Source organism: Melanotaenia boesemani, chromosome 2 (genome assembly GCF_017639745.1).
Source record: "Melanotaenia boesemani isolate fMelBoe1 chromosome 2, fMelBoe1.pri, whole genome shotgun sequence".
In the NCBI taxonomy this organism is placed as follows: Eukaryota; Metazoa; Chordata; class Actinopteri; order Atheriniformes; family Melanotaeniidae; genus Melanotaenia; species Melanotaenia boesemani.
The window spans coordinates 4,914,605-4,928,065 of NC_055683.1; the positions used below are offsets into that span (position 1 = coordinate 4,914,605).

General features: G+C 39.5%; 2 protein-coding genes across 2 annotated transcripts in view; both read left to right on the plus strand.

Moving 5' to 3' along the window:
- Positions 1-598: 598 nt before the first annotated feature.
- The window catches only part of LOC121654244 (deleted in malignant brain tumors 1 protein-like), a 240,805-nt gene continuing 227,942 nt past the window's right edge, over positions 599-13,461 (plus strand). The window contains exons 1-4 of the mRNA XM_042008285.1: positions 599-711; positions 849-884; positions 970-1,281; positions 1,556-1,870. Of these exons, the coding sequence (XP_041864219.1) occupies positions 690-711; positions 849-884; positions 970-1,281; positions 1,556-1,870 (685 nt within the window). The 5' untranslated portion in view covers positions 599-689. The remainder of the gene's footprint in view (positions 712-848; positions 885-969; positions 1,282-1,555; positions 1,871-13,461) is intronic.
- On the plus strand, positions 10,495-12,335 carry LOC121654884 (nucleolin-like). The gene is made up of 2 exons (XM_042009244.1): positions 10,495-10,978; positions 11,081-12,335. Exons 1-2 carry the CDS (start codon positions 10,909-10,911, stop codon positions 11,443-11,445), a joined length of 435 nt encoding a protein of 144 aa, XP_041865178.1. The 5' UTR covers positions 10,495-10,908; the 3' UTR covers positions 11,446-12,335.

A 13,461-nucleotide genomic window follows, 5' to 3' on the forward strand; every position in this document is an offset into this window, starting at 1 on the left:
GAGGCCACAGAGAATAACCTGATCATTGATGTTAAAAGGCCCAACTAGACCAGATATTTAAATATTTAACTAACCAGACAAATGATTACAGTCAACAGAGGGCTGGGAATGCATCAGACTAGACAGTTTATTTAATTTCAATCATCATATTAATTGGCAAGGGTGCCAGGAATGGGTATAAAATCTACATCAACCAAAGCTGTAATCTTTCCAATCGAGGATGTGTCATGATTCACTGTGACAGTCAGTCAGATAATAATTTTCTCAAAAAATAATAAATGAATAAACTTAATACTAAATTGCACATAACTATGGTTAGATAGAGGAATAATATAACCACATAGATAGATAGATAGATAGATAGATAGATAGATAGATAGATAGATAGATAGATAGATAGATAGATAGATAGATAGAACATTATGTGTCTTTTAACCAATATTTTATTACTGAAAAAAGCAAGAGAATAAACAAACAAAGAAACAAAACAACAACTAAAGAAAAAAAGTTGAGTTAATAAAAGTTGCTCAGGGAAAAAAACGAGAGTTATAGAAAGATGGAGAGAGAGAAGAGAGACAGAGAGAGAGAGCGAGATCACCAGATATAGAAACAGGAAGTGTCTCAGGAGTAGTCATACCATGAAGTGCATTTCTGTTTGAGACATTTTATTTAAGTTGTCCATCTCAACCATGTGGAACGTTTTGGTCCTCGGTAAGACACATTATGTAAAATATAGATCTTAATACTCTTTTCTTTACTGAACAAATATATAATTTTATAGAGGTAAACTTTTCATTCAGTATATTTCAGTAAACATTTTAAAGAACCATGTTTTCTATTTCTTACAGTCACTTCTCTCAGCATCTCATCCCCACTTGCTGCAGGTGAGTTTATTCTCTTGTCTACAACACACATTAAACCTTCTTCCATTTTTAGTGAAATATGAACACATGTTGTATGTGTTTAAAGGTCTGATCAGATTAGCCGGGCCTGGGTCGACCAGATGTTCTGGAAGAGTTGAAATCTACTACAGTGGTACGTGGGGAACGGTCTGTGACGATGACTGGGACAAAAATGATGCTAACGTGGTTTGTAGACAGTTGAGCTGTGGAACAGCAATCAGTGCCCCCGGTTCAGCCCACTTTGGTCAAGGAACTGGTCAAATCTGGCTTGATAATGTGAAGTGTTCAGGAAGAGAACATTCTCTACAAGCATGTGGGCATGGAGGATTTGGGACACACAACTGTGGACATGGTGAGGATGCTGGTGTCGTCTGTTCAGGTGAGAAAGTATTTTGAGTATTCTGCTCAGTTTACAAATATCAGTCTGTGTTTATTTTACCAAATTTCTGAACCAGCCAGGTTATGATTTTTCTAAAAGATACAGATGTAGTTCACAAAGAGATGATATCAGCACTATTCTAGCATAAAGTAGAATTCATTTTCATTTATCTGCATTTGGTTTGTTTATTTATTTATGGACCAAATAATTTTCATCTGCTTGTTTGCTCATATCTGACTTTAACTGAAATCAGCAGTGATTTGTTTGCTACCAGGTATTGAAATCAGATTAGCCGGGCCTGGGTCGACCAGGTGTTCTGGAAGAGTTGAAATCCACCACAACGGTAAATGGGGAACAGTCTGTGATGACAGCTGGGGTCTAACTGATGCAGAGGTGGTCTGCAGACAGTTAACATGTGGGACAGCACTTAATGCCACTTCATCAGCAGTTTTTGGTGAAGGAACTGGTCAAATCTGGCTGGATGACGTGGCCTGTTCAGGACGTGAAAGCTCTCTATCAAACTGTCAACACAGAGGATTTGGAACACACGACTGTAAACATGGTGAGGATGCTGGTGTCGTCTGTTTAGGTGAGGAAAACTTCATTGTGAATTACTATAATACTACTTAAACATATGAGGCAAACATTCATTAGGAGCTCGTGGTGCTGGTATCCTGTAGCGAGCAGCACATTCTTCAAACAATTTCATCTTACATGTCGCCGCTGGCGCAAAAGCTCCACCTAGACACAGTTAATGTTTCGTGGGATCTTTATTCCCCAAGTACCCAACAGAAATGTGGAAAAGAAAGAAATAAAACCAAACATAATGTGGGCAGCGTTAAAAATATTTGGAATAACAGGCGTTACACTCTTGAATATATTTTCCCCTAACAAGGAGGTAATTAACTCCTCCTAGACTGGTGTCGCTGGTGTATTCACAGCGTGAACGACTGAGGCATGTAAAATTGGGGTAAGAACACTTGGGAACATGAATAGGCAGATGAGCCTTAAAGAAATGAGTTACTAAATGAACAACTGTAACAGTCCCTGTATATAAAACAAACACGACCACAGATTAGTATCCAGTACAATACACACAATGCTGAAACCGGAAATAAAAGACAGCAGTGTAAACAGGATACTCACGACATGAAAATGTCCGTATCAACCCACACTCACAGGTCGCACCAACACACAGGTTCATACAAGTCTGTACAGTAAGAAAGTAAACATTTTATAAATAACCGAACATGGTTTTGCAACAGAAAACACCGAAACATTCTTCCTGGCTTAGCCTACGGCATGTACAGAATGCTAGCATGCTGAGGTAGCTTCCCACGCTTCATACCCACTAATCTATTTACATCTGGTTGAACGATTTATCAGGAAACTCGCATCCAACACTCATCTCCGCATATGATATTTACACGTAAATATCCCGATTATCATGAACCAAAAAACTAGAATAAGGGACATATTTACCTTTGACCGAACATTTGCTGCTCATCTCAGGACATGCGCGTCCCACGTAATCCAAAGCGTTCGCTTCCGGTTTTTTCCCTACTTCACTTCCTGTCTGGGTAAGCACCCACCAGTTTATGTGCCTAAGCATACACAGCACCCCCTGGTGTCCACTCCGAACCCTCCATTCATCCGGCTACATACAAATGCAGGTCTTTCTAAATAGTTAAGGAGACTGTGTGAGTCATAACATGCTGATAAAATCTCTTACACCTCTAAATAAGCGTACTGAGCAAAAAGTCCTGAAGTCTTCATAATATTTATCTGATGCTGGCAGAAATAAAACAGTTTGATTTTAAGGTTTTTTTAGTTGTTTATAAATGTCTTAATGGTCTAGGGCCTTTTTATCTGTTGAACCTGCTTTTAAATTATGAACCCTCGCAGACACTGAGATTCTCTGATACCGGCCTCTTAGTTGTACCAAAGGTCAGAAGTGAAACTTATGGTGAGGCCTCGTTCCACCACTAAGGGCCTGGACTGTGGAACAGCCTGCCAGAGAACCTCAGGGCTGCAGAGACTGTTGCTGATTTTAAAAGCAGGTTCAAGACCTTTCTTTTTAGCTTAGCTTATAGATGAAATTCATTTGATTTTGTTTAGATTTTCACTTATCTAATTATATGTTTTCTATTTATTTTCAATACCATCAATTTATGTGGGTCTCTATTTTATTCTTTCTTTTCTTTTATTTTAGAATTTTCCTGAACTCCTTTATCTGTATTGTTATTCTTGTGGCTCTTATACGTTATCATTGTTTATAAGTTTATTTAATCTTGTTTCTACTTTTTAACTCCAGTTTTTCCTCAGTTTTTCCTCCTGGGGATCCTTCACACTGGTAGCTCTACCCGCTTTGTCTGTGGGGTTGTTGCCATGGTGACCACCCTTGTCTGGGTGGCTGGGGGTCCTGCCCTGTGGCTGTGGTGTGGACTCTGGCCTGCTCTGACTTGGGTGGTTCCTGTGGTGGTGGCCTCTGTGGTCATGGGTGGGTTGGCTTCCTGTGTGACTGGATCCCCAAGATATTGTTTCCTCAAAGCAGCGTCAAGCCAGATGTTTTTACTCTATTGATATTTTTATTTTATTTTCAGTTAAAAGACAGTAACTAGGGATGGGAGTTCGTGTTCATACGGGGGGGGGGGGGGTGTAAATGGACTTTGTGTGTGTAAGTGCATGTGTGTCAGATTGTGTGTGAAAGAGACCACTATGAGGTGTGTTTAAATTTCCTATTACATACTCTGGTGTGTGAAGGCTTTTAAATTTTGTTTTTAATATGTAGAACTTGTTTTTATATGTAAAGAACTTTGTGTTGCTTTGTGGATGAAAAGTGCTCCATGAATGAAATTTGATTTTATTTTATTTGATTGGGTTTACTGGACCAATTACAGAAAGTGTGTTGATTTCTCTTTTTTACAAATCATTTTTACAATCTAATAATTAATTTTATCATTAAAGAACAATCACAACAACATATCAAACAATTTGAATTTAAAGTGTCAGAAACTCAGTGTAATCTGAAGTATCAAACAGGGAAACTGAAAGTTTTCACAAATATTCATTCAGTACGATCACCCATCAGCATCTTCTTAAAAATAATGTTATTCACTAGTTAGTGAATATTCCTTCTGTTGGACTATAACACGCTTAATGAACACTGAAAACATCAACTAAACAAAAATAAAACCAGATACAAGACTAAATATGTTGTCTTAATCTAACCAGTGTATAACTGTTTCAGCAAGCCTCCCGAAGCCGAGTATCACCATGAATCCTGCTGGTGAGGTCACCTGGGGTCAGGACATCAGCATCACTTGTACAATCACAGCTGAATTTTTAGGAGGAACATTTATTCTTGAAATGACCTCAAGTTCATTCAGAAAGACTCAAACACCAGGTTCCAACTCTGCTACCTTCAACACCCGAAACGTGAGCGCTGATCATTACGGATCATACCGTTGTCGGTATGAGATAAGCTTTTCTAGCAAAACATTCACCTCCCCCTTCAGTGATTCTGTTACAGGTAAGAAAACAAGTTAATATAGAGCAGGAGCTAATTGTGACACTGTTCTTTGTTGCTCAAAAAGAAGTGTTAAATAAAAATTACTAACAGCACATTTAAATTAACATTTTTCAGTAAACTTTCCAAAGCCCAGCATCTCCATGAATCCTGCCGGTGAGGTCATCTGGGGTCAGAAAGTTGGAATCACTTGTTCGGTCTCAACTCAGGTTTTGGATGGAAATTTAGTCCTGACGAAGACCCGGAGTTCATTCAGGGAAACTATAACACCAGTGAGAAACTCTGCTTCCTTCTGGATCCATAAAGCAGACTTTGAAGATGAAGGATCGTACCAGTGTCAGTATCAGACAACAGGCTCCAGTCGGTACTTCAGCTCACCATTAAGTGACCCTGTCAGACTCTCCATCAACAGTAAGAAAATCAAATTAATCAGTGAGATAAATGTTAAAATAATATCCACTGTAACATTGTAGGAGTGTCATACAGTCCTCTACTTTGATAAGAAGGGTCTGTCCTCTTCTGATTAGTGTAATGATTAGCTCCTGAAGACCCAGAAATCAGCCGTACACAGTATTGTGGTGGAACAAGATAAGGTTTATTTAAGAGCAGCGCAGGGATGTGGCAGGGAATCAGAGCACAGTCAGAGGATGTGGTGGTGGTATCTGAAAAACTCCACAAGTCAGAGCTTGAGTCCACTATGCAAGAGACGTGGTTGTGGATAGGCAGGGTCATACACAGAGGGGCAATATCAAGCTACTTATCAGGTGAAGGCGTAAATCCGTGGTCAGTCCAAAACAGAGTTCAATATCCAGGCAGGCACACAACAGGGAAGCAATCCGATGTGGGTGAGGCAAGAGTAGTCCAGGAACATGACAGGGTCGATACAGGAGGTCTGAAAACACAAGAATAACTCTAGAACTCAACAAGGTTAGGATAGGTAACCATCTGGCAGGGAAGCAGAGACTGGGGTGTGGAGCAGGTGAGGAGAGTGAGCAATCAGGCAGGTGGAGCAGATGATCTTGATTGCAGAGCTGCACAGCGGAGCAGCAAACATGACAATTACAGCACGATGAGAGTGACTGTTTTATTATCACACGTTTAATGTTTTATTTAAAAATAGAAACACAAGGTGTACAATTTGCCATTTACAGTATCATATCAGTAACATATAAACAAAATAAAATAATCAAAAAGAATAAAAAAAAAACAAAAAAACAATCATCTATTTTCAACAGAGGAATCTCCCAACTGACTGTTCCATCGTAACAGTACACACACAGGCTCCCCTCCACATCGCTCTACAAATGTACACACTGATTATCACTGTAGCCATCAGCTTCAGCCTTACACGATCAGAAGCAGTAATACATCACCGCCCCCCAGTTTGAGAACCACTGGGCTGGGGGCAAAGAGCAGTGGAGACAGGGGCCTGCACAGTGGAAAAGGCGACGATTGTGTGTCGTTAGTTACCACACAAGCCTGCGGGGAGTGGTAAAGCGTCTTAATCACCTCCCCACCTTAAACTTCCCCAGTACATTAAATAAATATTCACTCTCCCGCTCTACCATTAAATAAATATTCACTCTCCCACTCTACCATTAAATAAATATTCACTCTCCCACTCTACCATTAAATAAATATTCACTCTCCCACTCTACCATTAAATAAATATTCACTCTCCCACTCTACCATTAAATAAATATTCACTCTCCCACTCTACCCTATCAAACACCTTTTCAGTATCTTTTTTTATTCATTCTAAAGTTGACCATTTTTCTTTGAAGTTACCATATTTTTTTAAAATAGATTCATGTCTTTAATAGAATTTTTTTTCTGTAAAATAATAATAATAATAATAAAAGAAAAAACTTAATGCATTTAAGTGCCATATTAACTCATTTTTGTTTTTTTGTTTTTTTTTTCACAGGCAGCTCAATAGCTGAAATGTATTTTCTAATATAAAGAAAAACAGTGACTAATTGATGCTAAGCCCTAATTCCTGTAATCCCAGGTGGGACTGAACCATGTTTCTTGGCATTCAGAGGAGGAAAAGTGGCAGCTTGATGAGGACGTCCTTGTTTTGCCTGTAGCTGTGTTTACGTTACAACTTTTAGCAAAACAAAACCGATATTTCTAAAATTTTCACAAAGTACAATTTCAATTTGTAGGTGTTTCCACTGAATGGTGTTTAACGCATAAGCCACTGAATATTTTAAGGAGGATGGAGATTTCTAATTCCTTGTAAAACTGCATTTTGCTGGTGTTTACTATCAGGGATGACAGTACACTTTTGTAATATATTTCTATATTATTTAATAGTTTTGTCTAAACTTAGGTGTTTCCATTACCAGTTTTTATTGTGATATTTAGGTTTTGTGCAATTCTAGGGGTGGTGGAAACAGCTTGTGAGACAGTTGTGTGTTAGTTTCTATACTAAATTAACTACTACACCTCCTTTTGTTTGATTATTGATTCACAACAAAGACGTATCAGTCCTGGGCTGAAAATGCCAAAGTCTTTAAATTCAGGGCTTATGACTGAATTTTATTCATAATGATGTTTTAATCCGTTTCATTTTTTAGTTTGCCTAAAGAAAAAAAATGTTAATAGGCAACTACTTAAACCTTAGACGGTTAGTCATTAATGATATGAAGCTTCAGGGTAACATTATTTTTTCTAGGTTTCTCCTGAATTTCTGAAGTCATCTGCTTGTAGGTGAAATTACAGAAGTTAACGTACTGAACTCAGTAGCTCACTGTCATCATGTGATCTCTTTTCTGTGACATGAATTAAAGAAAATAAGAAGAAGGCAGTTTTCTTGTAACATGTTTTATCATAATCATTCAGCTACTGTCCTACTACTGTAGCTTCCTGAAGCGAGATCAGATGTGTGTTTTCCTCTATATGAATTCTTTGGTTAAGGAACTTTATATTATCCTACTTCTATGTTTTCTTTCTGTCACAGTGAGACTGCAGAGGCCCAACATCTCCCTGACTTCCTCTAACACCTTCTGGAGTCCTGAAGGAGCAGTAGTTACCAAGGGTTCCAGTTTTACCTTCACCTGCTCCATCAACTCCAGTTATACTCAGGGACGTTTTTTTCTCATGTTTTCTTCAAATGTCATGGACACCCAGCCTGCAGTCAACAACTCGGCCTCCTTTAACTTCCCTGTAGCTGATTACGAACACCAGGGTAACTACAGCTGTGTGTATGAGCTCACACTGTCTACACGGAGATTCAACTCTGCTGAAGCAGCACCGATTATGCTTGTTATTAAATGTAAGTACAGTGTTTAAGACGAGTTATTTAATGTCCAGTGACTGATAGAAGGATGATAAATTGTTCACTAATCAGAAAATATCAATAGAAACTCTGTTCAGATTGTAACCATCAAACACCCTGATTTCCAGGTTCTATCTCTGTGTGTTCACGTGGGCTTTGGTAAAAAACTGGAGTCTAAAAGGGAAACTCAGACAGTAGATCAGATTGAGCAAGATTCAAACCAAAACTTAATAAACAGGAACTTATTTTCAACCTGTGTTTGGATGATTGTGGAAAAATTGTCCTGAGAACAGAAGTTCTTAGATGTACTAAGAATAGTGTTTGCTTTAATCAACAATTATGTCAGTCATATATATATATATAAAATATATAAAAATATTATATATATATATAGACAAACAAGAAGTGGTGATGAAATGTTGTCGGTGGACCGTCCAGAAAGAGGAGCGGATGATTATTAAGATGTAAACGTCTGCTGTAGATCATTTATGTGTTACAGTATAATGATTTAAAAAATGAGAGAAGAGTAGAAACTCATTCATTTCTCCAGATTCTGATGAGTCGGTGTAACACTTGGTGAAGATGTAAAGCCACACTTAATAACGATGATGTGTAATTCCCTCCTGGAGTGAAATTCTCCCCTTGTTTGCTTTACTGTGTGCAGATCAGCCCTGTTTGAGATCAACTGTCCAACATATCACAATAAAATGCTAAAAGAATCTAGTTGTAGTCTTGTAAATAGTCACCACAAAAGATTCACAGTCTTTGTCAAATCTCAGTCAGAGACTAGGCTGAGACTTAAGACTCTAAACATTTGTCTTTAGATGTGAGCTGGTAGTTTTCTAGAGTCTTTCGCAAATCTTTTAAAAGTCTTCTGCTGTAAACCCAGCTTTAGAGGGTTAACAATTACGATTTATCCGCTACAAACAAAACAAAACTAAAAATGTCCCAACTAACGGGGTACACACACAACAAAATGTCACCTCGCCTCAAACAGGGACGCCAATTCAAACTCAGAACGTAAATAGACTTAAGCTGTACGAATTTAACATTCACCACGAAATTCCTTTTTACGACACTACACACAAAATCACTCCCAGAAAGTAAACTGTCCTGCTGTCCAGTTGCTGGCAAACTGCGTCCCACTGGCCACAGTCGCCCCGATTGCTGTCGCAGGTGCAGGTTTAAAGATGGATGTTCTCGGGGATTGGTCGGCCTTCCCGGAACCAATACGTCTGTGGGCCAATCCGGCGTAGAGGAGGCGGGACCCGTCTGTCAATCTTAATCTGACCGACTGCAGCTCTTTGGTTAATCAGTACCTCATCAGTGTCTTGGGCTGAAGAGCTGTCAGCCTTCACAACACCGTTCTGTGATCACGTCCAAAGATAAAAGACAGAAATTTTATAGAAGACAAAAAAAAAAAAAAAGACTATGAAACAAATATACAAAAGTACAGATAAAAAGTAAAAAAACAAAAGAAAGCTAAATTTTTATATTCATATCGGTAATAACAAATCAGTTAATTTAAACTAGAATCTCGGATAGTGCAAATCCCTCGTTACTGTGTTAAAAATGAACACACTGATGATGTCATGTTGTCATCTCAAAGAGGAAATGAGCAAAAACCAAATAATGTGTGTGGTATGTAAACTTTCTCAAAATGGTTGACTGCTTGCTCTGATGGAAATTAAATGTCAACGAATTGTAATGTCATACAAAATCAGTGGAAAGATCAAAGTGCAAAACTACGCAAAAAATTTATTATTTTTATTATTATTACTGTAATTCTTTTCAATAAATTCTTTATAACAGCTGTAGGTACAAACAAAGGAGTGTGTGAGAAGAATAGTGGACTAAGCACAGTGTCCCACTAATCTGAAGCATATACAAGCTTTTCTAATTTTAACTAACTTCTTAAACCAGAGGGTCACTGTGTCACACAAAGTCCATTTGGTACCAGTTCAAACTTCCACTGCTGAGAGAATGAATTAAGTTCTTTTTATTTGTCTCGGGTTTAGGCAAGTTTCTCGCCTTTTTGTAAAAGTCTAAAAGAATGTTCAAGTCAATAGTAAAAAAAAGAAAAAGGGGTGCTGGGATGTAGATGAATAATGCTCTTCCTGGTGGCAGTCCACAGCAGTCAGAATGGGGGTGTGTCCTCTCTGAGACGCCCAGGTGTCCACGTCTCTGGTCGCTTGATGATCCGCTGTAGTCGGTCCGTTGCTGCCAAAGAGAATAGGAGAGGCGCTAAGACACGCTTCACACAGAGGAGCAGCCAACACTCATCTGTTAGTGCGTTGCTCCGTCTCTTTTTACTCCAGGCGGGGATCCCTCCTGTGTCACTCTGATCTGCGGTTGACCTGTCGTCGTCACCTCCAGCCGGACTCGCCTCTGCTGCTGCTGCCCGCTCTATGTGTCTTGCTTCTGGGCGCCCTGCTCTCTTTCCACACCCGTCCTGATTTTATGTAATCCATTTCAAGCCGGCATCGGGGCGAGGGCGACTGCCAGGTGTGGCTCATTACTAATCCACGGCTTGGCCCATTTTCACACTCCAAATCAAACAATGAAAAAGTACACAACCAAACACAACCATAATTAACTATACAAAAAAATAGGACAACCCTAATCAGTTAGTTCGTTTCTGTTTTACACCTTGACAACTGTACCATGAAGGTGTAAAAATGTCTGTCTTTGGTAATAATCTGGCATGAATTTTGGAATAAAGTGATCTTACGTTACCTCTCTTCTAGTGTCTTTGCTGCTGCTGCTGGTCTCTTCCATTTCCAGTGGAATTCTGCTGCTGCTACTGGTGGTCTTGATGGTGGTCTGTCTGGTCCGCAGGAGAAGGCGAAACACCCAGCAGCCCATAGCCCTCTCCCAAATTCAAAGTCTGTGCTCACCGGGAAACACAAGTTTAGCATAACAAATACACACATTTCTTAGAGACACACTACATATTTACAGTTTTGCTCTGGTTGTTTGTGTTTCAGTGGACGGCAGAGATCGGAAAACTGATGATGAAGATGAGGATGATGAGCAGGATTATGAGAATGTGGATCTTCTAGACATGACAAAGAAAGTCAGGAAGGAAGAAACAGAAGAGGAGAGTGATGATTATGAAGAGCCAGTTGGTGATGATGATCATGATTATGAGGAAGCAGGTCCTGATTTATACTGTACAAATGCCAAGGAGATCAATGTGTGTGGGGAGGATTACGGTGAGGAAGATAATGAGGACAATGATGAGGAAGAGGAAAGCAGTGATGAAGATGACGACTATGAGAATGTATCACCAGCCTGTGAACAAATTGTGGACATAAATCAACAGTATGAGGATGTATACCAGACCTTTTAGCTATCAGCTTACTTGCTGTTAATCCCACAGTAATTTCACAGTCATTTATTAAATAAGATGGGCTTCTATTTTCACTTTATTTCTGAGGAACTTTCAGTTTTCCACCCTGACTGCTGAAGCAAGGAGTTATATACTGCCTGGCCAAAAACAAGGTCATACACTCTGATGTTTGGCTGGACCTCCTTTAGCTTTGATTCCAGCAGCATTCGCTGTGACATTGTTTTGTTAAGCCTCTACAATCTCACAACAATCATTTCCATCCAGTGTTGCGTTATTTTTTCCTCCAAGATCGATGGTCGAGAGTTCAACCACTGCACATAGCCTTCTGAACCACATCCCAAAGATTCTCCGTGGGGTTCAGGTCTGGACTCTATGGTGGCCAGTCCACGTGTGAAAAGGATGTATCCTGTGCCCTGAACCACTCTTTCACATTGTGAGCCTGATGAATCCTGTCATTGACATCATGGAATATGTTTGTGCCAACAGCAAATAAAAAATCCATTAATGAGATAATTCAGTATATTGAGGTAGCTGAGGTCAGCTGACCTCATTCTTTGGATGCATAAAGTTGCTGAACCTAGACCTGACCATGCTCTACAGTACCTCTGGATAATTATGTCTCCAGTCTGAATGTTTGAATTTCCGTCATTTGTGCTACTGTAATTAGAAATATTTACATTGAAAGCAGCCATTGCATTTCAGGAGGCACACTTCATCATTATGTAGTATGTTCTGTAGGAGGACCCCATACATCTGGGAGACGTATAATGACCAAAGCATCTGAAAGCACCAACACATGCTCTTTCTTCTTTTTCATTTTATCAGCTTTAAAGACACAACAGACACTGATCCTGGTGAAGACCAAGCTGGTCGCAAGGTGTTTGTCTTTTTAAAATGATTTCGCCATGTACAAAAATAAAGGCTTTTAATGAGTTTATAAACCACCATGGAGAGTGCCTTTGATTATTTTTTTATGAAATTTGCTATTTAAGTAAGAAGTCCTGCATTAAGTAAAAAAGAAAGTACACCTGAATGATCAAAAAACACTTTGAGAGATAACTACAAAGGATCCAGAAGCGCTTTAAGAATTATTTTCCACACACAACATAAATTTCCAACGTTAAAGGGCCCATATTATACATTTTTTCTACAATTTCATACAGGTGTCAGAGGTCCAACAAATTTGTTTTCAAAGTGTACTAACCCAAATTCAGCCTTGGTCTTTAATTTGAGCCATTCCAAATGTGTCTCTAGTGAGCTCTACTGAGAACAGGCTGTTTGTGTTTGAACCTTTAAATGTTCAAGAGTGGTGCTTGTCCATGGCCTTCTTTGGGAGAAGATTCGGCTTTTGCTGGTGCCCATTTGGTTATTTTAAAGGGCAGGCTCCGTTAGCCGGGGGCAGGTCAACAACAGTATTTACTACCAGTGGCAGTGGTTATTTCCCTTTGTGAGGTCACAAAGAGAACGAGCTCAAACTCACCCGTTTGAGCACACATTTGCTAAAAAGTGGAGCAAAAAAGTGAGAGGTGACACAATTTTTTCATTTTTGGGCCTCATACACAGGCTATGAGGACACATATGACTGTTAGATAACCTTTAGAAAGTGAATTTTGCATAATATGGGACTTTTAAAATGGCTTTCTGGACTTGTTTGATGGTATGATGACATTTATCATGCCCATTTCTGGAGCCGTCCCTACCCAGCTGTCATGTTCTCTGCTCTGCCTGGGCTCATCATTTGATTCAGATCACCTGGGCTTAATTGCCACTCTGCCTCTGTTCCTGCTCTGACAGGCTACCAGCCTAATTCAGCCCACCTGGTTTTTCCCTGATTGCTGCTTGCTTTCTCTGCACTACTTTATCCCTCTTCAGTCTCTCCTTCTCTGCCAGATTATCATCGCCACCACCTCGCCAAGTTGATATCCGGCGTTCAGCCGTCTCCAGATTGCCTACTACTTTCGCCCTTGGATTACCCCTCTTGCCTTGCCCTTGAAAGATACCTCTTGCCTGGTTTCT